General features: G+C 38.1%; 1 protein-coding gene across 8 annotated transcripts in view; it reads left to right on the forward strand.

Moving 5' to 3' along the window:
- LOC131692716 (far upstream element-binding protein 3) overlaps window positions 1–21,245 on the forward strand; it is a 29,804-nt gene extending 8,559 nt beyond the window's left edge. For 2 of the 8 annotated variants that reach the window (XM_058979926.1, XM_058979936.1), the window contains exons 2-7: window positions 5,132–6,220; window positions 6,281–6,684; window positions 7,006–7,154; window positions 7,399–7,565; window positions 7,716–8,075; window positions 19,047–21,245. In XM_058979926.1, the coding sequence (XP_058835909.1) occupies window positions 5,132–6,220; window positions 6,281–6,684; window positions 7,006–7,154; window positions 7,399–7,565; window positions 7,716–8,021 (2,115 nt within the window). In that variant the 3' untranslated portion in view covers window positions 8,022–8,075; window positions 19,047–21,245. The remainder of the gene's footprint in view (window positions 1–5,131; window positions 6,221–6,280; window positions 6,685–7,005; window positions 7,155–7,398; window positions 7,566–7,715; window positions 8,076–19,046) is intronic. The other 6 variants (XM_058979931.1, XM_058979930.1, XM_058979932.1 and 3 more) reach the window with 6 other exon arrangements.
- The last annotated feature ends 2,539 nt before the right edge of the window (window positions 21,246–23,784 follow it).

A 23,784-nucleotide genomic window follows, 5' to 3' on the forward strand; every position in this document is an offset into this window, starting at 1 on the left:
CTATGCAATTTATACACCAATCGTTTGTAATTGATTTTGGCTACAATTTCTGAAAGAACAAATTTTTATATTTTCTCAAAAAAATAGCCAAAAATACGTACAAGTACAGAAATTTCATTTAGTGGGTAAATAACATCGAATTCTAAGGGATGATTTATACTTTTTTATACACCAATCGATTGTAATTGATTTCGGCTACAATTGTTGCAAGATAAACTTTTTATATTTTCTTTTAAAAAACGACAAAAATACGTAGAAGTACAGAAATTTCGTTTGATTGGCAAATAACTGCAAATTAAAAGGGATGACCTACACTATTTATACACCAATCTATTGTAATTGATGGCGGCTACAATTTCTGAAAGAACAATTGTTTATATTTTCTCAAAAATTAGCCAAAAATACGTAGAAGTACAGAAATTCGCAGTGCCAATCAGACGAAATTTCTGTACTTCTACGTATTTTTGTCGTTTTTTGGGAAAATATGAAAAGTTTATCTTGCAACAATTGTAGCTGAAATCAATTACAATCGATTGGTATATATAAAAGTGTAGGCCATCATTTTGAATTTTGCCTTATTTGCCAACTACATCAAATTTCCGTACTTCTACGTATTTTGTCTATTTTTTGAGAAAATATAAAAATGTGTTCTTTCAAAAATTGTAGCCGCCATCAATTACAATCGATTGGTGTATAAAAAAGTATAAATCATCCCTTAGAATTCGACGTTATTTACCCACTAAATGATATTTCTGTACTTGTACGTATTTTTGGCTATTTTTTTGAGAAAATATAAAAATTTGTTCTTTCAGAAATTGTAGCCAAAATCAATTACAAACGATTGGTGTATAAATTGCATAGGTGATAGATTTGAATACTTGAAGTTATTTGTCAACTAAATGAAATTACTGTAGTTCTACGTACTTTTGTCTATTTTTGAGAAAATATAAAAATTGTTCTTCCAGAAATTGTAACCAAAATCAATTATAATCGATTGGTATATAAAAAGGTATAGGCCATCGCTTTGAATTCGACGTTATTTGCTAACTAAATGAAATTTCTGTACTTCTACGTACTTTTGGCTATTTTTTGAGAAAATATAAAAATGTCTTTTTTCAGAAATTGTAGCCGCCATCAATTACAATCGATTGGTGTATTAAAATGTATGGGTCATCGTTTCAAATTTGAAGTTATATGACGAATATTTTAAAATTCTGAACTTCTTCGTATTTACTGAATCGTCCTAACACACTCTATTATTAAGTAACTTACATACAATATTGTGTTTCTCCACGTTTGTGCAAACATTTTGATATAATAATATCCATGTATAATATGTAGAACTATTGAGTAAACAGGTAATTTTCAAACCGTAAAACTAACAAGTCGCAAAGAATTTCAAAGCCGTATGCCACGTACATTGTAAAAATCTTATCTCCTAAAAACTCGAAAAAGTATAGTAATTTTTGAAAATCTACTATTTATTGCATATATTACAAGTCTAGTAGCTCTAAGGATTGCATTGGTGTAAGGAAAATTGAAATTGGCTGACAAATGGTCGTGATACGATTGTTTGAACAGAAAAACTCATTTCGTCTGCACTGACTCTCAATTACTTTTTTTACAATTACTTCAGATATACAAATTTGCTTTCCATCATTCTTTGTTCACTGTTTTTATAAAAGATTTACCTATCCAATGGTGAAGAAAGAATTAAAATTGGTGAACAAACAGCTAAGATATGGCAAGTCAAAGAAGCGTTCCCATTTTTTTCTCACTGACTTTGTTATTCTCTTTTTACTTTAACTTACGGTAGACAACTCTATTCTTCTATTTTTTTAATTCGACGTGTTCACAAAAGATATATCTTTCTATTGGTGAAGACAGTTTTAAAATCGATTATGTAACGGCTGAGATATGACCGGTCAAAGTAAGCGTTCCCATTTTTTTTACCCCCTTGGTATTCCGAGTGTTAATAAAAATTAAAAAAAAAAAAAAAAGTGTAATATGGATGCTGCCCTAGTCTGGCGGTTCAGCAGCTACGACACTACTTTCTTAAGCCAGTCGTAGTATTTTCCAATTCCAAACGGGAAGGATTCTTAGTATTAGTACGATCCTAACACTAGCTATGTAAGGTTCTGTATCGCTCGAATCGACTGCGAAGTTTTTTGAAAAAGAAGGTCAAGTTCCCCTACGGAATCTTGTACCACGGCTTTGATTTGCAAAATAGGTGCCGTTATACCTCTAAGCTACGATGAGATTCATCAACCTTAGTTCGTTGTCGTTGGTGGTTAAGTGGAAGCTCCTCATGCCAATAGTCGGAGATAATACTGCTCTCCCGACATGTGCATTTGTGTCCCTGATAATAACTTTCCGTCACGTTCTGGGCATTCTCCGTAGGTCTTGCCTAGACGCTCATAGTATTCATATTTCTCATCATCGGATTTGTCGTTGGTAGGTTCGTCGGGCCTTCTGATCAAGCTATGGTTGAAGATTTTTTATTCTCGATACGCAGATACGATCACTCACTGGCCTCCATATAATGACCCGTTACTGCTGCTTACCAAGGACTTGCACAAAGCCCACCCCATGTTCTGCCTTCTCGCTGCCAGATAAGATCTGGTATTTGAACGAGGTACCAGCGGTTGGGTTTACTGCGCAGAATTCTCGATTCTGTGCCGCGCCTTCCGGTAGTCGCGCTGTTGCACTGAGGGCATGCTGCTCTGAAAATCTGGCGAAATCGTCTTAGGGCACCAGCTGCTGCTTGTTCAGTGGGGCATAAGCGCGGCTTCCGGAGGGTTTAAATTCCGTTATACTTTGCCGATCCCGATGTCGATTGTCCCATCTTGTATCTATTAGTACATTTTTCGAAGTTGTTTGGTTTTTTTTTATTAGGGATGCCGTATTGCCAGAGCAGCGACACCTAGCGTCGTGATGGGACTGCTATCTTGGATATAGCTGACGAGCCACCGCATTTCTTCCTCAGGCGCTAATTCCGGGAGAAATAGTGTTTTGAGTCGCTCCTATGATGGAGAACAGACGTTCTTCCCGTTCCTTCCCCTGTCAGCATACGACCAAAGATACCACCCGAATCTTTGTTAAGGTTGGTTGGACCCCAGCTAGTGTCACGTGGAGGCAGGAAAATGTGTTCTGTATTAGAGGTGGATTGATCACATAATAGGTTCTCATGGCGCACACGATACAGTGTCGCCAACCTATTGCTATTGTAACTAAAAGCGTAAGAGTTTAAAAAAATCTTGGAAAAATATCTGCGGGCGCATTAAAAATTTAATTGCAATAACAGAGGGAGGATTAAAAATGTAAAATTGATTGGTTTACAATAACAAGTTAGCGCATTTTTTAGCGAATTTGGGAACCAGCTACAGGCAATCGTTTACATTACGCTGGTAATGTGATGCTTTATTTGTTGTATCCACATAAACAGACCCGTTGGCCCCAACGGTAGTTACTTAGTCTAGTTACATTTAAGGATAGATAACTTATCTTTAATCGTATTTCCAGTGGAAGTCAAATGCTGTGTCAATTGAAAACATGCTGAAGTTCGGTAACAGCGTGTGGCGACGGTAGGCGGTTCTCCTGAAAGGTTTAGAATCATTGTTCCGATCACATCACGTACTGAAGTTTACTTTGAAGAAATTCGACATCGGTTGACTATCTGTCAAAAAATATTCATGTCGTCGGCTAAGGAAAGGCAGGGTCCTTGTAGTTTGTTGTTGATGTTATTAAAATCGATGAGAAATATTAGTGGGCCGAGGTGGCTTCCTTGCGAGATGCCAGATACGAGAAATGGTGCAGATAGATAGCCCTGAAGGTTCAATTGAGAAAATTTGAAAAACTGGCCATCTTGGAAAACCAAAAGTTTTTTCTCACACCATTGCAAAAGTCTTCATGAAAATCAATCAGTAATACTCTACCAATGCCCCAAATATATTGATTTATTTTCGCTTTCCATGGCCGCATATTAATGAACTAGTCCAGCGACGAAGTTGTCCGTGAATGCCCAGTTTATCTAGCTTGAGTATTGCGATATCATGGTTGATTTTGTAGAAGGCCGCAGATAGAAGGTTGTTAGGACGCTGGTACCAGTAGATGGCACACAGAACTAATGTAAAGGTTACGTTATGATTGTAGCGTGTTGGTTGCCATCATACTTGCACTAGATGGCAAACAGCACTATTGTCAACTCTACATGAGTCAGAATCTATCCACAAAAGCGGTTGAGGTTACAGTCTGACTAAGGTTCGTGGTCTTGCGAAAACGACATTAAAGAGTAGCCGACTTCTTTGAAGATTTTTTCCCAACGCTCTCATATGATAAAACGACCGACCAATTCAAAAATGAGTGAGACTATTTCAAACGATTATCCCATTTTTTCACTCTACATCATGAGCTAGTTCTTAAATACACGTATAACAAAATGAATTCGAGCTTTTTCCGCTTCATATCACAAGAAAAAAGTAAAATAATTATCGTAATTCCAATAACTGGCTCCAACATTTGACATGTTTAATTCGCTTTCGTCACTGTCTCCGCCCAATTAGAAAAATTGGAATTATAGTTAGGACTGAATCAAATTAGCTAGGCGAGGGTCGCCGCTTCTTACCTTTTAGTAGCCTAGTGTAATGAATGCTTGAATAACTGGTAATCTAGCAATATTATTCAATTAGCTTTGACTTAGATAGTTAACAGTGTGTTCGTGTGCATTTAACTAGTAGTTGACTTCGAGCGAAAATCAGAAATTGTCAAATATTGCCGATTTAATTCTGTCACAATCACTAAAACCACATTTTTATACACAAATCGGAAAGTATTTTTCCGTTTGAACCTTAAAGTAACTTCAATTCAGTTCAAATAACTAGATACACTCAATGTTTGCCCCTATCACTATGTTTGACAAACGTAGTTTAAAACCTTTCTTAAACAATACACAAAATACTCAGGTCTTCCGGTAGCGATCGGTAAGGTTTTTTTTCTCGCGGTATGCTTACATACAATAATGCGTTTGCAAAGGCGAGGAGACATTTCAGGACTATCTTTAGCGGTCTAAAGGCCACATAACCAATCTTTTGTAAATGCATCTCCCCTCTCTCTTCTTGTCCCATTACTCTAGATTGCCGCTAAAATACACCCGGGTGGTGGCCAACCGGTGAAGAGATCGCTTGAGGACGACTCGGGACCAGAATCGAAAAAGTTTGGAGGACAGTCTGACTTCAACAATGCAAACTCGCCGACTGGCATGAGCCCAGCTGCTATGCAAGCCGCTGCTCAAGCTGCAGCCGTAGCCGCACGTTTATCGCAAATCAACAATAACTCAAACTCGAACTCGAACTCAGCAGCCCCCGGAGCACAGGATCCAGTCCAGAGAGCACGTGACCTTATAAATAAAATGGTAAACCAACAGGGAGGCCCCAACGGTCCAATGGATAACGGTAATCACGGAGGTAATGGTGGAGGTGGAAGTGGTGGTGGAGGAGGCGGCGGTGGTGGCCGCGGAGGCTTCGGTTCGTCCAACTTCGGCAACCAGCCATTCCAGGAAATTATGATTCCCGGCTCGAAGGTTGGGCTCATTATAGGCAAGGGAGGTGAAACAATCAAACAGTTGCAGGAAAAATCTGGCGCCAAAATGGTTATCATCCAGGACGGCCCTGGCCAGGAAATGGAGAAACCATTGCGTATTTCCGGTGATCCACAGAAAGTGGAACACGCCAAGCAACTCGTTTTTGACCTGATACAAGAGAAAGACAACTACAACAGTCAACGACAAAGTATGAACGGAACGGAACAGGCCGAAGTGTTTGTTCCCAAGTCTGCCGTTGGTGTCGTGATTGGCAAAGGCGGTGATATGATTAAGAAGATTCAGGGTGAATCAGGCTGCAAATTGCAGTTCATTCAAGGCCGTGGAGATGGGCCCGGTGATCGACGTTGCATCGTGCAAGGATCGAGAGCTCAAGTTGAAGAGGGCAAACGGATGATTGAAGAGCTAATAGAAAGTGTTCAGCGACGTGAACAAGGCGGTGGTGGACGCGGAGGTCGTGGTGAACGAGATGAACGCGGCGACCGAGGAGATCGACCACACCGAGGAGGTCGTGAAAGTCACGATAATGGAAACGGTGGACAGTTCGGGGGAGGGGGTGACTACAGTGGCCCCCAAGTGACCCGGGAAGAGTACACTTTCACTGTTCCTGTCAATAAGTGCGGCGTATGTATGATTTTACACTTGTAGAAAAACCGTTTCTGATGTAGTTTATCATTTTTTCAGATCATAATTGGTCGCGGTGGAGACACCATCAAACAAATCAACCAACAGTCGGGGGCGCACACCGAAATGGATCGCAAAGCGTCTGCGAACCAAACAACAGAGAAGACATTTACCTGCAAGGGTGAACCTCACCAGATCGAGGAAGCAAAACGGTTGATTCAGGACAAAATCAACATGGAAGTGAATCTGGTGTACGTTGGTTCGTCAACAGCTCCAGCACAACAGTTTCAGAATAACGGTCAAAATGCGTACGGTGGTCAGAGCTGGGGTGGCTATCAGCAACAGTCTTGGGAGCAGCCGCAGCAGGTACAGCCAAGTCCTGCCTCTGCAGCGGCAGCTCAGCAGCAGCAACAAGCTGGCCAAGGACAGGCAGATTACTCACAGCAATGGATTGAGTATTATAGGTGAGTTGGAGCGTGGTGCATTCGTAATTTAGACCCCCAGCTAGACACGATTACGATTCGGACACAGGGTTTGCATATTATTTGCTTGAGTTTCAGCAGACACAGATGCGCTAATGGCTTTACCAATTGTTTGAACATTTTATCGTGACAGACTCAAACCTGTACTGCAGTGAATGCTTCCGTATCATTTGAAAATATTGACAGCTTGTAGGAAGGCCAGGTGACAATAACGAAGACGATTATTCCTAAATGATCAAAATTCTGATGCCACTCCTCCTTCGGAAACGTTTCCGTGTCCGCTTTACTCTCTTCTGCTTCTAGAGGAGGACCCACTAATCGGTCTCACCAATCCTCTTCCAGACAAATGGGAATGCATCGCGAGGCAGAGATGATCGAACAGCAAGTCAAAGCCCGACAGGCAGCCGCACAGCAGGGAGCAACTCCAACACCAGCGGTTCAAACGACTCAAGGTAATTCAAACCGTCGCCAGTCGCAGAATCTCGTCGTTGCAAAAAAAAATAGACTATCTGCGCTTACTCGTTTGTATAACTCACGATCAATACCATTCTCTTCTATTCACTTTCTACCAATCGTACATATGCCTATTGCTACGCGCGTTTTTTTTCATTGTGTATCATTTGACATTATGTTCTGGTTATGCGAACGATTCGCGGGCGATTTTCCGTTATTTGTTATGATTTTGAACCCAAATAGCTAATCAAACTGTCCAAGCACCATCAGTTGTGGCGACGAACAATGCTGGAGCGCAACAGTCGGGCGGCGGCCAAGCAGACTACAGCGCCGAATGGGCCGAATACTACCGAAGACTCGGTAGAGTTGACGAGGCCGAAGCGATCGAGAAACAAATCGCTAACAATAAGGTATATACAGCCGTTGGGACCCAGGACTAGCATCCTTCTGGGCTACCAATAGACCTCATCTTTGTATTTTAAAAAAAAAATGTTCGACGCGATACGACGGAGGATTTGTTTTTTTTCTTTTTTTCCTATGGCCACGATGCGCTTATTTAGGCTATAACGACACCGGGCAGTGCAGGAGGACAACCGGGAGGCGCAGCCGGACCACAATTTAGTGCAGCTGGAGGAACTCCGGCTGGTGCCGGAGGCAATCCTCAGCAGATGGCGGCAGCCCAACAGGCAGCAGCCGGGGGATATGGTGCACAGCAGTACCAACAGTACTACGCTGGGGCAGCAGCAGCAGCAGCCGGTGGACAACCAGGGGGATACCAAGGATACCCGTATGGAGGCGGATATCCTGGACAGCAGGGTGGGCAACCGGGTCAGCAGCAGGCAGGACCGGGACAGGACAAGAATTAATCTATGGTCGTCCAGTCCGTCTGCTTCTTCCATCAGCCCCCGTAACTCACTAAGGTAAGCGAGTTTGCTTTTGTTGCTATGCTCAGCTCATTTGAACTTTTTTGTTTGGTTTTTTCTACTTGTAATATCTTGTTTTATTTTTGTTTTGTTTTATTTAGTTGTTCCACAATGTTAAATTTTTTGGTTTATTGACACATTATTAGTATTTAATTTTTACCACCGTAATAATAATTATACAATGTGTATCTGTGATAACATGGTCTGTGATAAGCGGTATATTTATATGAAAATGTACTAAACTAAAAATTTCATTGATTTTCTTTGGTATATTGAAATATTCACTTAAATGAATAAATTTCACATGCACAGCAATAATTTTTATTTTCATTATCATGTGCGTTAGATGCAAAATATTGATATTTAATAAATTGTTCTTAATACTATCATAACAAAACTCCAGGAAAAGCGCAAGTGTATAATATCAGCTAACGGTTTTCATTTTTTAGAAAATGAATATCTTATTACATTTATTATTATTATTATCATTATTGTCATTTACTGAAACTACTTGTTATAAATTGTAACAACTTTATACAGGAATGTATAATACATCAGTTCAATTCAGCTCAGATTAGCAAGTCCCGAATTTTACCGGGTTGTCCGACAGTTTGTGCGAATGATAGGTGGTTTTCCAAGCAGCTGCTTCAATTCATGGGTCATATGCCAGTATGCCACATCTACGTTCTGTATTGCATTTACACCCTGCCGTGAATGAACCGTAATACCTTCGTTTCAAAAGTACTAGGCGCTTTTTCATCCTCTGCTAGCATTATGCAGGTTTTGGGGACGTGCAGGAAATGGTATTTTGTTTGAAGTAGGAACGTTGCATGCCAAGTTCCTTTCTTGAAGATTTCTGCTGGTGTCGATGTCGGAAGTATGCAATATGAATTCTTTTACCTAACAGGATATCATCGTCATCAATCGTTATTTGTCTTGATGCCTATGTGGTTTGAACGTCAGTACCGAGTAACAGTAGGATCACTATCCCAGCATGTCTTGTACGATGAAATCCAGCTCAAGTGAAACTAAGGACGAGTGTTCCGCAAAGAGTGCTTCAATATTAATTCTTCAGAAGGTCTAAAGAGACCTTTGTGTAAACAAACTGTTTTTTTTTATTACGCCACAGAGTTATTCGTGAAAATGCACATATCTAAATGCTCACCCTTAATAGTAGCAATTGCACAAGCATTCTGCACAAATTGGTTTACAATGTCTATTGGCCCTATAATTTCGGGAAAATGAGGTAATATATGCTCCCTGCGGTTGAAGGCTAAATATATAATCTAATTCAAATTTTCCCTTATATATAGAAGTTAACATTCACATACAGTTGTCAAACTTATTGAAGCATTAGAAGCACGTCGTTTGGCAAAAGTTCGTTTGGCATAATGGTCGTTTGGCATCAGGGTCGTGCTGATTTCGGCCTTAGGGTCATTGGCCTCTTTTTCGGGTTAGAAAAATCTTGCACTAACTTATGTCAAAATAAATTAATTTAGCAAAATACCGCATAAAAACGAACTTTTGTCACATTGGGTGTCTCTAACCCCATGTAAAAAAAGTTTGTTTTTATGGGGTATTTTTTTAAATTATTGATGTATTTGGCCTAAAGTAAACTAAATCCGTGAGCGGAAATTGATAATTATTTAACCAAAGTTGGTTTAACTGAATAAAGTTAAGCTTCATAAGACTAGAAACAATAGTACTCTGCCAAGTGATGTTTGCAGAAAATTTAGTGAGATACTGTTTAGCCGGACGAGGTGTTGGCAAACCCACCGTCGGTAGTACAAGAAAAACTGATCCACACGTTTGGCCCAGTTTACTCGACTTGACCATTACACCAAACGATATTATGTCAAATTAAATTGAATTTTGAAAAATAATCGTTGGATATAATGATTGTTGTTTGGTTTACTATTTTATCACGTGGCGCAATATAAGCAATTACGAGGGGAAATGTCGCAAAAAAAATCATTATAGAATTTTTTCATTGATTTATTGATATTCTGCTTACGATGTTCATGTCTTTGATGTGAAGTAGCATTTTCGGATTTATAACATTATGCATTCCGTCCTTAAATGATACCTGTGTCATTACTACTTTTCTCGAACAAGTATTGTTTTGTTTTTGATTGTTATCCCTATGTGCGTTGGTTGGGGACCGGACGGAGATGAGCTGCGTACATCCGAAGACTACATACCAAGACGACTAACATTTCTTTCATATTCCCAAATAAATGCGAACCAACGTAGGTTACACGCTTGTGTTGTATGAAGGTAGGAAGCTCTATTTAAAAGTGTCTATATGTGCGTTTAGAATATAGGAAATACCACCTTTACTCAGAAAAAAATGTTGTTACTGTCTCCTAGTTCTCGCAGAGTTGCTAATCTTTTTGATATGTAGTTTTCGGTACAAGGCACTCGACATACCAATTATGCGCGCACGACGGGCAAATTTGGGGAAAAGTTTTCGAACACTAATGCAGGTTCTTGATTGAAAAAAATCCCATTTGATTTTACCATCTTTGTTTATTATTTTCAAACACGTTTTGACATACATAGTGTTTGTGTTATGTACATACATGAACTGTAGAAAAGTCTGTGCAAAAGCTTATTTCATAACCTGATTCTTAGATTATCACTAGTGTCGTCTACATCCCTACATACTTTTGTATTTATTGTGATTCCAAATTTGTTGTTTATTGCAATTTTACTACCGACGAACCGACGTGCCACATGGAACAAAAAATGAGCAAGATGTTGTCCTACTTGTTTAAATTAAAATACGTTGTTACACTAGCGGCATCTGTATAATGGTTCGCGTGGTAGTCTTTGTCGACAACACAACAGTACACGCTGAAAAATGACCATTAAATTTAAAAATAATCAACAAAATATATTTTTGACTCAGAGCCTAATAGCAATTTTCTTTGAATTCAAAATATTTATTAGCTTCAAAGCAAATGTTTGTTGTTTCTACAATCAAGCTTTGCAACGACGTTGTGTAGATTCAATAATTTTTTCTTTAAATCAATCATACGTTTGTCTGAAACAAAGATTGTTTTTATTATTTAAAATAGGCTACTCTTTTTAAAGCAATACACAAATATATTCGCCAAAAAATCTTTTATTTTGCTTTGAAAATCAAATGCTTAAATGTTATCAATTATAACGTGATTGTTGTTTTGTTCTCTACCATCGCGATGGTAGATGCATCGTGTCAGTTCCTAATTTCGCTCTTCATTTCCTAAAACTAGATAACAAAAAAAGGTGTATTACAGAGACGTATAGGTGGCAACATTAATTAGCAAACGCCGGGAGATTCTGAACACAAAAAAAAAAAACAAGAAATAACTCATTTTATCATTTTGAGTTGTGCACTTTACTTACCAGAAATATTTTCATCTTTTTATTTTTTACTATTTAACAAAACTGTTCGTTACGAGCAAAAACGTATCAGAATACATGCATTTTGAATGAGTTCTGAATACTATTATGATGCATATTATCAATACATACGCAGCTGAGGGAATTGCACATCTTATGTAATATCAATGTTCTTATCGAGAAACGTGCTCAGATTCAAATATGGCAGAAAAAACTGTCCGTAGTTTGACAGTAGCGATCGATCGCTTCATTTCCAAATAATCGTTATTTTGTATGATACAATTTTCGAATGCCTCTGTCATGCCGGTTCGTCGGTGATTTTACATTACCTAGTGATGATTTGCAGAACATTTGTGTAAACAATAAAACCGAAAATTAGTCACTGTTTGTTCGAACCCAAACAAAATGGGTGTATAATGCAGCGGATTCTATCAAATTCTTCCTTTAACGCTTAAATGTATACTGTTGCCACTTGGCAACATACCGAATTCTGTGATATGAAGCCTCAACAAGAGGTGAATATTGCGTCCATACCGAAAAATCAGTACCAAGGAAAAATGAGTTAAGGGGTGTCTAATAGGCAACCACGAGGGTATTGACAAAGACTTGATGTCTAAGCCGAAAGATACCAAAGATATCAATAAGGATAAATATATCCAGCTTCGATATCTTCCCTACAATCATTTGGAGACACCCTTTTATCGTTCCCTAGTACCATCTATTGAGTTAAAATCCTACCAATGGACTATTTCTTATAGGTTTAGCAAACATTCGCTCCTTTGGCCATCTACATGTCACGTCACCTGATCTAGCGTAGGTTATGCGCTGCGGGGAACAAAAATTCACTTAGTTCAGGCTCAAATGGTGTCTCCAGTTTTCGCATGGATATCTTTCTTCTTATTTAAATCTTTGGTATTGATGTTGCTCATTGGCCGACTGAAACTAAAACTGTCGCTTGTTGCTTTACTTGGATTGAGTAAAAAATGAATAAATAAAAGAAGCGAACATAGGGTAAACGAGCCCTTAGTCAGGATGTCACAATATTTCGTTGATAACTTAGCTAACTATCACTGGATTGCGCTTCAACAAGTTTCAATATATTTTCTTCGATCTTAAGAAGCAATACAATGAAAAATATGTCTGAAAAAGGCAAAACACTCGCATTTGAGCGAAGTGAAATGCCGAGTACAACGCACCCTTATTCATCCTACCATTTAAGCTAATGCGTTGTATAGAGATAGCGGACACTGATCTAACTAACATGTTCAAATGGGTATGATGAATAGAGGTGTTAAGACGAGTTACGGCACCGTTACTCTAGCATTTGTTAGTAGATGGTTTGTCCTTTGTTTTCTTTATTACTCGTTTTGCACTGCTTCCGGTCATCAGCCCCCCGGATGAAAAAGTGACCCGAATAATTTGATGGCTTCGTTCCCTCTTGTATTGGAATCTTCTTCTTATGGTCTTCTGCAAACTGTTCGAGGAATTGTGAATTACTTACAAGGTGTGGAATCCTCCTCTTTCGAATAGTACATCGTCCATATAAGCTTCTTCTTTCATTATACGAGCAACTATTGGGAGGGCATCACCGTCTTCTATCTCGTCGCTAGGAAAAGTGCCGCTGTAGTGCCATAGGGTACGGTACAGAATTCCACAACCCGTAGCGGTTGTGACGGGTGCAGTTTCCAAAACAATCGCAGAATCAGTCGACCCTGCTTCGTGTGAAGTACTTGGCAGTACATTTTAGATAGTCTGTAGAAAACGTTATTTTCAACCTTCGAAAGTGCAGAACGACGTAATGCAGATCATCTTGTACTAAGAGCCCAACTTGTATCACTTCGTTTAGGGACAGCTCTCGGACGGAGATATCTTCTTAGCAGTAGCGTGGAACACGTTTCGTGCTCGAGCTTGACGGTCGCAGCACCTTCATTGGTTCGGAAAATCGTCGGATTCATCGACCTCCTGGCAGTGTCTAAGGGCATCGTGCTCCTGAACGAACTCTACATATTGCGTTTGCAGCTGCAGAATGCGTACGAGTCACAGAAACCTCTTAAGTGCTAGAACAAGATAGTCCTCCAGTTGGTCGAAGTTTTCCTTAAACGGTAGCTTCACAAAGAATCTTCCACCCATCTCGTTCGTATGTGAAAAGAAAGTGGGTTGAGCATTCCAACTCGCCGGCACTTCTTCGATTGTTCAGAACTGCTGCAACATCCACTGTATGTCATCAATGGTGGTAGCATGGTCACAATTTGAGGTTCAATGATGATACTAGATACGATCCATCCAAAGTGAGAATCGCGCAACTACGGAAGGTCATTCTCCAGATTGAGCTGACTCGGTTTCAATATGTCGAAGAATAGCTTCGCACTGATGAGCAAGTCTACCTTATTTGGCGTGTGGAACTCGGAATATCAAATGGTCGCAATGTTTGATGCCTATCTTGGATGTTGGGGTTATACCTATCACTTTCACCATTACCAGATGTTTCCCTCTGGCAACCCTACAAAAACGTCTGGAGTTTGACAACGCACTACATATATGGGGAGTTATAGCTATAAATCCTCAAACATACAATTGTTATCAGTGCTGTGCGCTATATTCTACCATTCTCAACGACGTTTTGCGGAATGATTAGATATCATACGACTAATAAATTCAGCATTTAATGATTCGATCCGAATTTTCCTATTTCATTGTTGCTTTCGTTTCCATGGCAGTAATGCTGACTGGTACAGAGAGGTCGCCCATGACAAGGTGCTGCTCGAGATGTTAATATAGGATACCCGGGACTCAATCTCTAGCGTTATCTTGTTACATTTGCAGGTGCATGCACCATCGCGGAAGGCAATAGTACCATCTTGGTTGGCTGGGCGAAGTTACGTGGGTCAACGGTGGTAGTGTTCTTTTGCTCCGTTATGGGTAGAATCGGAGCAACCGAAATCAGTGGTAGGTTTGCTACTGAAGGGTAACATTCGTTTCCGTATCTTGGTTAGGTGCCCCATCATTGTGCCGTATCGTATGATGCCAGCCGACGATGTCACTTGTCGCACGATTTATCAGAGATCTGTACCGGTGCTTTACGCAAGTAGTTAAAGCATGTGGTTCGATTTTTTTTCGTTTTTCTGGAAAAGTGTCAGAATGTTTAATACGCTGTACACTGGATGGTTCGGTGAGCCCCGCTGATTTTTTTTTATTTTGATTTTGATTATAAAGATTTTAACCTTAGGGTGATTCGCCTCTTTTCGGGTTAGAGAAATCTCCATTGCAAAAATCTCTAACCCTATGTGCGGGGTTAGGAATCGAACTCAGTTGAGCTGCGTACAAGGCAATCGATTTACCACTAAAAATTTCGCATGCTTGCTTCGCATTGATGGAAATTGCAAAATGAGATGGGGCCATCATCATTAGACTGCCCAGAAAAATAATGATTTTTTGAAATCTCAATCGGCCCACCTCTGGTTCGGTTCATAGTCCCACCAGGAGTACTTGCACCAAATTTGAAGCAAATCGGACAAGTCTAGCTACCGGACCAACGTGCCTGAAGTTTGCATGGGATTTTTCGAAAATTTACATGGAGAAAACCCACTAACTCGCATTTTTGCCACTAGGCGGCACTGTACGTATCGTATTATCACTGTAAGTGAAAATAAGAAAGATAATTTAATTATCTAAAACTTTGTTGAAGACTGCTAGTGAATTCGGCTTTGTTAAAAGAAATTATTAAACTTTTAACGAAGTGATGTCCGAGTCAGTTTTGCATAGGGCTTAGCAGTGCATGGATGTGTATCAGTAGTCGATTCCCACGAACTATGCATTTTTGTGAAATAATCGATAGGTTTTGCCCAATATTATGTTTAGAAGAATTATAACACAAAATACGAGTTATGTTCAGGATGGAAAATTTTAGTTGCAACTGTGATCGCATAGAGGGCGCCAACAGTAACTTTTCATAGAAGAAAGATAGAATACCAAGATGTTCGGAAAAATTGTTGCAAAATGCCTGTTCTACAACTTTGTGGAAGACACCTAATTTCTATCTCTTTCCGTTGAAAAGTTAGTGTGGGCGCCCTCTACATGGTAAAATGTGGAACTAAAATGTTCTAACTAAAACATGGCTAGTATTATTTACTACAATTCTCCTGAACATACCATAGAGCTAAATCTTACGGTTATTTCACAAAATATTTAGTTCGCGCGAATGGAGTACTGATAAACAACCATGCACTGCTTGCCCTCATGCAAAACTGACTCAGACATCACTTCACTAAAAGTTTAATAACTTCTTTTAACAAAGCCGAATTTTTTTTATCTTATCTTTTAAATTAAATTTATTTAAATTATCTTTTTTATTTTCACTTACAATGATAATACGATATATACAGTGCCACCTAGCGGGAAAAATGCGAGTTAGTGGGTGTCTCCAGGTAAATTGTCGAAAAATCCCATACAAACTTCAGACACGTTGGTCCAGTAGCTAGACTTGTCCGATTTGCTTCGAATTTGGTGCAAGTACTCCTGGTGGGACTAGGAATCGAATCAGGGGTGGGCCGAAAGAGGTCATTTTTTCTGTCACTCTAATCACCATAATAATTCTAGAAGTTAAACATTACTAACTCCCTATACTGAACGATATGTTAAAATTCCTACACTAATTGGTCCAAATAAAATTTCAACTAGCTTCTACTAAATTTCAAAATATTGACATAAGAGACGTAAATTCTTTTGATTTTTTTTTATTAGTGACCTTCTGATTGGTTCCAATTATTTACTGGGTGGCGCGTAATAAGACTATGGCCTAAGTCATGTCTGTATTTGGTTTGCGCTTAAATATATATCTATAAAAGAACGAACAGCGATTTAGTAGCTTATAATTTGAGAGTTGGTGAACTGCATCGAATGGCGCGATTCGTAATTTTTGGTGATCGGAAAAGTCAGCAAAACTCCATAGTTAACAGGAAATTAGGAGCCTTATTTTGCATGAAAGTCAGCACCAATTTTCAACAAAACGATAATGTCGAGAGGAAATGCGACTAATATACACGGATTTACATTGTCATACTTTACCGCTACTGGGGTCTTCAGTACCGCAGTACCGGTTCTCGCCAAAACAGGTTGGTACTGCGAACCCTAGTTGCCACCAACGTTTTGCACCTCCCGCGCAGTAGCAACTATATTACCACAAACGTTTTGGGCTTCAGACAGTGGCAACTATATTGCCACCAAGATTATTGAAGATTAATTATCGAAAAAATATGTACGTGTTTTAAATGTCAATTTTAATATTTATCATAGAAGGTATTGTTTATTTGCTTAATTATTATAAAGGGTTAAATGAAAAATGAAGTATTAATATAAATTCGTTTTGTTGTAATTGAAAATTGATGAAGTCTATCAATTTAGACTGCTATTTTTGTCACGAAATTGGAGTATTGTAAATATTCTAGGAGAGAATTGTATTGAGCATTGGAATGAAAAAATAGAGCAGTTTGTAGCACTGCGAAAGCAGCATATACCTTGATCAAAATAGGTTTTTCATGTTTCAATACCCCAACAGTTCTAAGGAAAAGTAGTTTTAAAACACTATATACGATAGAAAAAGGTTGGTCAAGAAAGGGTTAAAGCTCCACAGTTCCCATAAAGAATATATGAAATATTTCTCCACGATTCCCCTTAAAGTTCCTGAATTGTTTGACCTGAAATTATATGTAAGGCGTCTACAATTCGCGTTGCTTGACTGAATAGTACGCTGAGTGAAAATTTATCAAAATATTTCATAATCTGTCGGTTGTAGGTGTACCTGGTTTCAGAAAATTACCTTGGCCTTCAAGCACGCATCGTTCCTTTTCGTCGTGCCAACGTGTTCTTCTGTCCTTCCGTTGAGCCCAGAAATCGTTTATATGCCTCCAAATTTCCCATTGTGTTCCTTGAGTTGCGGCGAGATTGATCAACTAACGGCCGCTCTGCCCCTTGTATGCAAAAGTTACGTTGAACGCCACTTAGTCGAATTTTACTTTTCTGTAGCTCGCTACAAAAATTTGCATCTTTGAATGCCTTCAAATTCAAATAAAAAATTTAACCTTTAAACCGCGAAACAAAGTGACAGCATCATGAAACACAAAATTTGATTTTTTGAAGAGCGTTCTCAATTGCGTTTACGTCACATTTGAATAAAAGGGCAGCATTGTCGTGGGTTTTTGGGTTTAACTCTTTTTTCAATACTTAACTATAACTAAGCTGACCAACTCCGATGAAAAAATACGTACACCTCGCAGACTGTGTGCCTGACCGTGGTGAACGATCGCGCGATTCGTTGCGGAATGGTGTACGGATTTTTTCTTCAGAGCTGGTCAGCTCAACTATAACTAATGCCCAAATGGCAAATGACATTCCTGATTGTGAAGGTTATGTTTAGGGCAATTTGGTAGCGGATTATATAATTTATTGCTTACTGTCTGTCGTTAATTGAATAAACTGTTACATACCATGGAATACATCTTTTATGTTATTACAAAAAAAATTCTGAACTTTCACGATCAGGTAACTCAGATTTTAACATTATCAATATTATATTCCAACGTTGTTTGGTAAAAATAAACGAATTGAAAATATTGTTTTATTAGGCAAACACTGATTTTCCTTCATATTTCTGTACATTTATAATATAATTATATGTACGTCTTAGTTCATACGCGTTTATGGTGCTGTATAAAACATTGCATTGTCGTTCTTGTTCTCTACCCAACATTGTATTAAATATATATTTTTCGAGTTGTTTTTAGTTGGAATTTTAGCCACTTTCAAATGTCCTCTTAAACATTTTAAAATTATTCTGGTTTGTTACCATCAAAATGTAATATACCAAAATAATAACAAAAGACGAAAACATGGCGTTTGCTCGAACAGAATGCAAATAATGTCACAATACATAAAATTATAATTTAAGCGGCCGTCAATTAATCATCAGATCGATTATTATTTGCGTACAGTACGGTTACAGTAGCTCCGAATGTGCTCTCAATCTCTGCAATACCCTAAATACGTTCCTGAAAATTATGGTTTCTACTAACGATTGCCTCATGACTAATCTTTGGAGCTACTGCCCCCACAACATACATCCCAATAGTATTATGTTGTAAATTTCTACTAATATTATAATTTGCCGTTTGCAGCTACGAATATTTTCAATCATCAATCATAAATGAATATATTGACGTTTGTTTATTGTATATTATCCACTACAAGTTATATTCCTTTCTTTTCCTGGAGTTTTTTGCAAATAAAACATTACATATATTTCCAAAACCAATATTTATGCAGTTAATAACCAAACAAAATGTTTATTTAGGTGGTTGGAATTATCCCCTTTTCGTAGGTCTATATTTCATTAAATTTGCCGAATGCGAAGCTATTCATCTAATATTGTTACAGTATGCTATTTGAAATCCATAATTGCTATATATTTTTGGTTACTCTAGTTTATAAGTGTCTTTTCTTCATCTGTTTATTTTTTATTTTTCCACTATATTGTACACTTCATGAAAAACAATTTCTTTTTCTTTCTCCAATAACGTTTTATTACAGATAATGTTTGCTATATATAACCATATGTATCAACTATTGAGCACATTTAACAACATTAGCGTTGAAGCTATGTAGGACAAATAAAAATCTAGGATCAAACACGGCTTGTTAGCAAAAGAGAGAAAAGCAACCTAATCTAATTACCTATAACCAAGAGACTACTCAATACATGAGAAACATACAACTTATTGTGGTGACGATTAAGCTAAACCAAGAAAACCAAGAAACCGAACATTCACCGATTGCATTCAATTTGGCAAGTGTTTATGTGACCGTTCGAAACTGCAGGTTTTGAATGGGTTTGATTACTGTTCTGCAAGACAATGCGCAACGAATAAATAACAGTGCAATGCGCAAAGGGTTTCCTGCAAACACAGCCGGCGACTTCCAAATTTTTCCCATTCGGTACCTTCTACTCAAAACGAAATTGAGTAAAAACAATTGTCGCTCGAGTAAAGTGGTGATAGTTGGCGTTTTATACTGAATACATGATTCTCGAGTTATATGCTTTATAATATGTTGATTCCCCCATATGAACTAAATTTTGCTGATAACTAAATTCACTAAATGAACTATAGAATCCAATCGCAATGCTACTGATGTATCTATCATTTCATTTGTTTTCACATGTTTATCTGTTAGTTATATAAGAAAAATGGCCATTTTTCTTTTCCCCTTAGATACTTGCAATATCCATATCAAATGTTTAGTTTATTTTACTTTTTATATACTTTTTTCTATTTTTCAAAAGAGAATCTCTCAGAACTGTTGTGTTAACAGGGCACGTTTTCGCAAGTGATACCGACGGATATTGGCGAGGGGATGTACGAAAATGGTTCAACCAACGTACTGCAGATTTTTTAACCCGGGAAGGTAATTTTTACGATACTAGATGAAATTTTTCTGGCAAAACATTTACATCAGCAGCGACCTTTTTTCGTTTTATTATTCTATTATATTTATAAAATATGATCCGTACTGATGTATTTTCATATAGAACATCAATTTGCAATTGAATGACACGGTTTGCTGTATTATATGCATTGATCTTACGATATCAAAGTGTTGTTCTGGCGTTGCACAATTTCTCATATAAATAATCAATATTTTTATATGTAAAAACACTGTCAGTGATATGCTCATATCGATTCTTATCATTGGTATAATCGTAGACTTTCTTTATGTGTGTAATTTGATTGTACTTGAGTGGAAGAGTATCGCCTATCCAAGGTGGTGTTTTGTTGGCACGGAAACCAAGCCATGTGGAACAGTGAGAAGAATCAAACACATATACGACTGCGTTATTAGTATTGTAATCGAACTTGAGTGATTTGAACCCCAAGCATATAAACCCGAATGCCAAACGAACAATAGTAAGACAGATATGAACACTTTACCAGAGTGACATAAACATGAACAGAGTATCCAGAAACAGTTGAAGACACTAATAATAAATCAGTACAGTGAAAAATCGAGATGGTAGAAAAAGTGATACGAATGCAGTTTCTTGAGGGACAATACGATTGCTCCTAAAAAGATTCAAGGAATATGATACAGAGGAAGAGATAAATGATGGATAGTGACCACAGGTGAGATTGTTTGGAAAATGCATTAAATGTGAGTTCTTCGGCTTTCCTGCTGTATTCTGATTGTCACACAGTTGTATATGCAATCATATAAAGTATATATAATCAAATGAAATAAAATATGTGGTAGATAAGGTACATTAATTCCGTAAATCTAGAAACGAAAGCGTTAATCCCTTTTCTCAAAATAGCCTATCTTTTAACATATTTTAGTACTAAGTCAACTATTTTTATCAACCGATGTGCACATTACACAAAGCAAACTATCTGAATGGTTCTCACGGCTCTTATACATGAATGAATGTACATTCTATTTGTGTCACCGCAGTCTATTCCACATGAATCACCATGAATAAATTTCGATCACTGATGAGATTCACTTATTCTAGCTAGGCATAAAAAGTGTGCAAGCACAGTGTGAAAGTCTTTTCCGTCAAAGGAAAGGAATCAACTCCCCAGGAGGATATGCCAGCGATCGCGGAGTAATCGAGGATCCAAAACTATTATAGGTGTAATCTCTAGCTCTATTTCGACCGATTCTTCCATCCGTTGCTAAACAAGTTGCGTGTCAACAATAAAGTTGTTCATTACATCCAGCAGCTCATCATCTGTACTAGCCTAGAGTTTGACTTATTAGATATCACAGTCATTTATTTTGTAACTTGGTTGCTCTTATACCTTCACTTTTCCACGGTAGATTACAATCATAATTGCAGCGGTGTTCACGAAACAGATAAACCCGTGCTTCAGTAGATCCCCGCATGACAAACTCGAATCGGTGACGGCACCATCGATTTCAACTTTACTCGCTAGACGCGGTAGTACTTCACAAGGGTGTACCCCATATGGCATGATGGACGTTTGGCATAACGGGTTTTGCATAAGGATGTTTGCCATAATGCACATTTGGCATAATGCTTATTGAGAGGTAGGGACATTTGACATAATTGATGTTTGGCACTATTCCTATTGGGGGTTAAAGCACAGACTAACAGACATAACACTATGAGGGAATTCCCTCAAAAAACATCGATCCGACAATTTCCCCAGAACACTAGCTCCACCTTTTATTCACACTCATTTACTGCTGGGTTACCCCTCAGGTTTGGGAACAATTTTTCACTAGTGGTCTATCCCCCATATGCTTGTTCATATGTCAGTGGCGCCATAATTTCAAATGTGGCCACAGTCCCAACTACAAATATATTTAAAATGACCGTTAAAGCGGGCGAAACTTTGTTTTTAAGTTTTATGTCTGTTAGTCTGTGGTTAAAGTCCATTTGGCGTAATGCCAGTTGAGGGTTAAGGGACATTTGGCATAATGAACATTTGGCACAATACTTATCATGGAGTGAAACCAAATTTATCATAATCAATTTCCATCATATACATTTCGTTGCTTTGAATCAACGGAAAAAATTATTTGAATCTGATTTGAATCACGCAGTCTGATCGCCAAGAAAAAACAACTAGAGATAGGCTCATTTGGACATATTTTAATAGGCCTAAAGGATCGTTTGGATTACGTGGTGTAAATTTAGCAAGTAAGATTTCCCTGTATCTATTTTGTAGGCTATTTTTGGAAAATTTAAGACTAATAGAAACGAAAGCAATGACATTGAATGACGGATAGGTATTCTAGAGCGAATCGGTTATAAACTTTTAGGACGGAAAACTAGGACTAGGCAGACTCATATTGACATGATCGAAAGGAAATGTGAAGAATCCTTTGTCTTCTGCTGGTAGGAGTTGAGCTTTCCACTCAAGTCTACCGTATGGTCATTGATAGAACATCATCATGTTTTACCGCCTTCGCCGGCAAGGAAAATCCTCACAAATCCTTACCTAGAACGACCATGCGATTATTCTTTCCCCTTCTGCTAGCATCAGGCCGTGAATGCATATGTCCTAAGTTTCAACATAACAAATTATTTTCTTCTAATTATGCGACTTATTTTCGAAAGTAAATTTGAAGAGTAAAATAAAGTATTAAAATTGAAAACCATTTATTCCGATGTAATATATCATTCCTTGATTTTAACCACTTCCAGTCAATGGTTGGTAAATATAAGTTAGTTTCCCGCAATGTTTGCTCCATGACTTATTTTAAATTTATTTACTGGTCCGGTGCTCATTTTGTTGAATACCTTGAAAATATTCATCCTAATTGCTATTTTGACTGAAAAAGCCTTATGTGTAGCGTCCTATGATTCATGGGTCGAAAGAAAAGACCTATATGAAAGGTCCTATAATTTTCAAAAGGACGCGTCATACTAAAGGGCTTAAAAGCTACATTAGCACTAAATGTTTCATGTTTTAGTATTATTTACCAAAAAGAGCATAGTCCTTAGACTATATTGGCATAATTTTCCATCAAAACACATATTTGTTCTTGAATAGGGATTTGTTTAAGGTCCATGAAAGCCTCGATGTTTTCCGAGGGTCTGCCCCAAAGGGAAGAAGAGCGTGTCAGGATAAGAATAAGAGTGGCAGATTTGACAAACGCAAAACAGATTCAAGATCATTTGCATAAGGTATGCATGTGTGTACAATAATATTGGTGGCAAACGCCTTGAGAACCTCATAAAGGCTGAAAGCACTAGTTTCTATATTCAAAACATTGTTTAAATTAATTTCGATTTTAATAACCTCTTTTTTATGGTAAGTAAAGCAGTATTTACGCAATGTAGATGTTGCCAATTGTAAAAACAAAACTCTCGCTTTAAGTATGCCTATACCTTATCTGGTATCGTCTTGGGTTTTCACATCATTTGCAGTTTGACAAGACCAAAATTTGACAAGACCATAATTTGATGTTGGAACGGTCTATCCCTGAGAATCATCATAGGAAGGGCAATCCCTCGATGTTTTCATTTCGAACTGAATATCACTTAGGACCTTTTGAATAAGTACTCTTGATTTATTCACGGAGCTAGTCGGGGGCAAAGTGAAAACATGAGTAGCTGAAGGAAAAGACAGAAATTACGAGAGGCACATTTATTAAAAGGATCATTCATAAATGGCGTAGCATTATATGGGGGAGGGGGAGTTTTGTATTATGTGATGATGTGTGACGACAGTGGGGTAGGGGTTCATGTCTTGCTGCGTAGCTTTTTAAAAGGGGAATAACTACTATCGTTTTTTTTAAATTT

Source organism: Topomyia yanbarensis, chromosome 3 (genome assembly GCF_030247195.1).
Source record: "Topomyia yanbarensis strain Yona2022 chromosome 3, ASM3024719v1, whole genome shotgun sequence".
Taxonomy (NCBI): domain Eukaryota; kingdom Metazoa; phylum Arthropoda; class Insecta; order Diptera; family Culicidae; genus Topomyia; species Topomyia yanbarensis.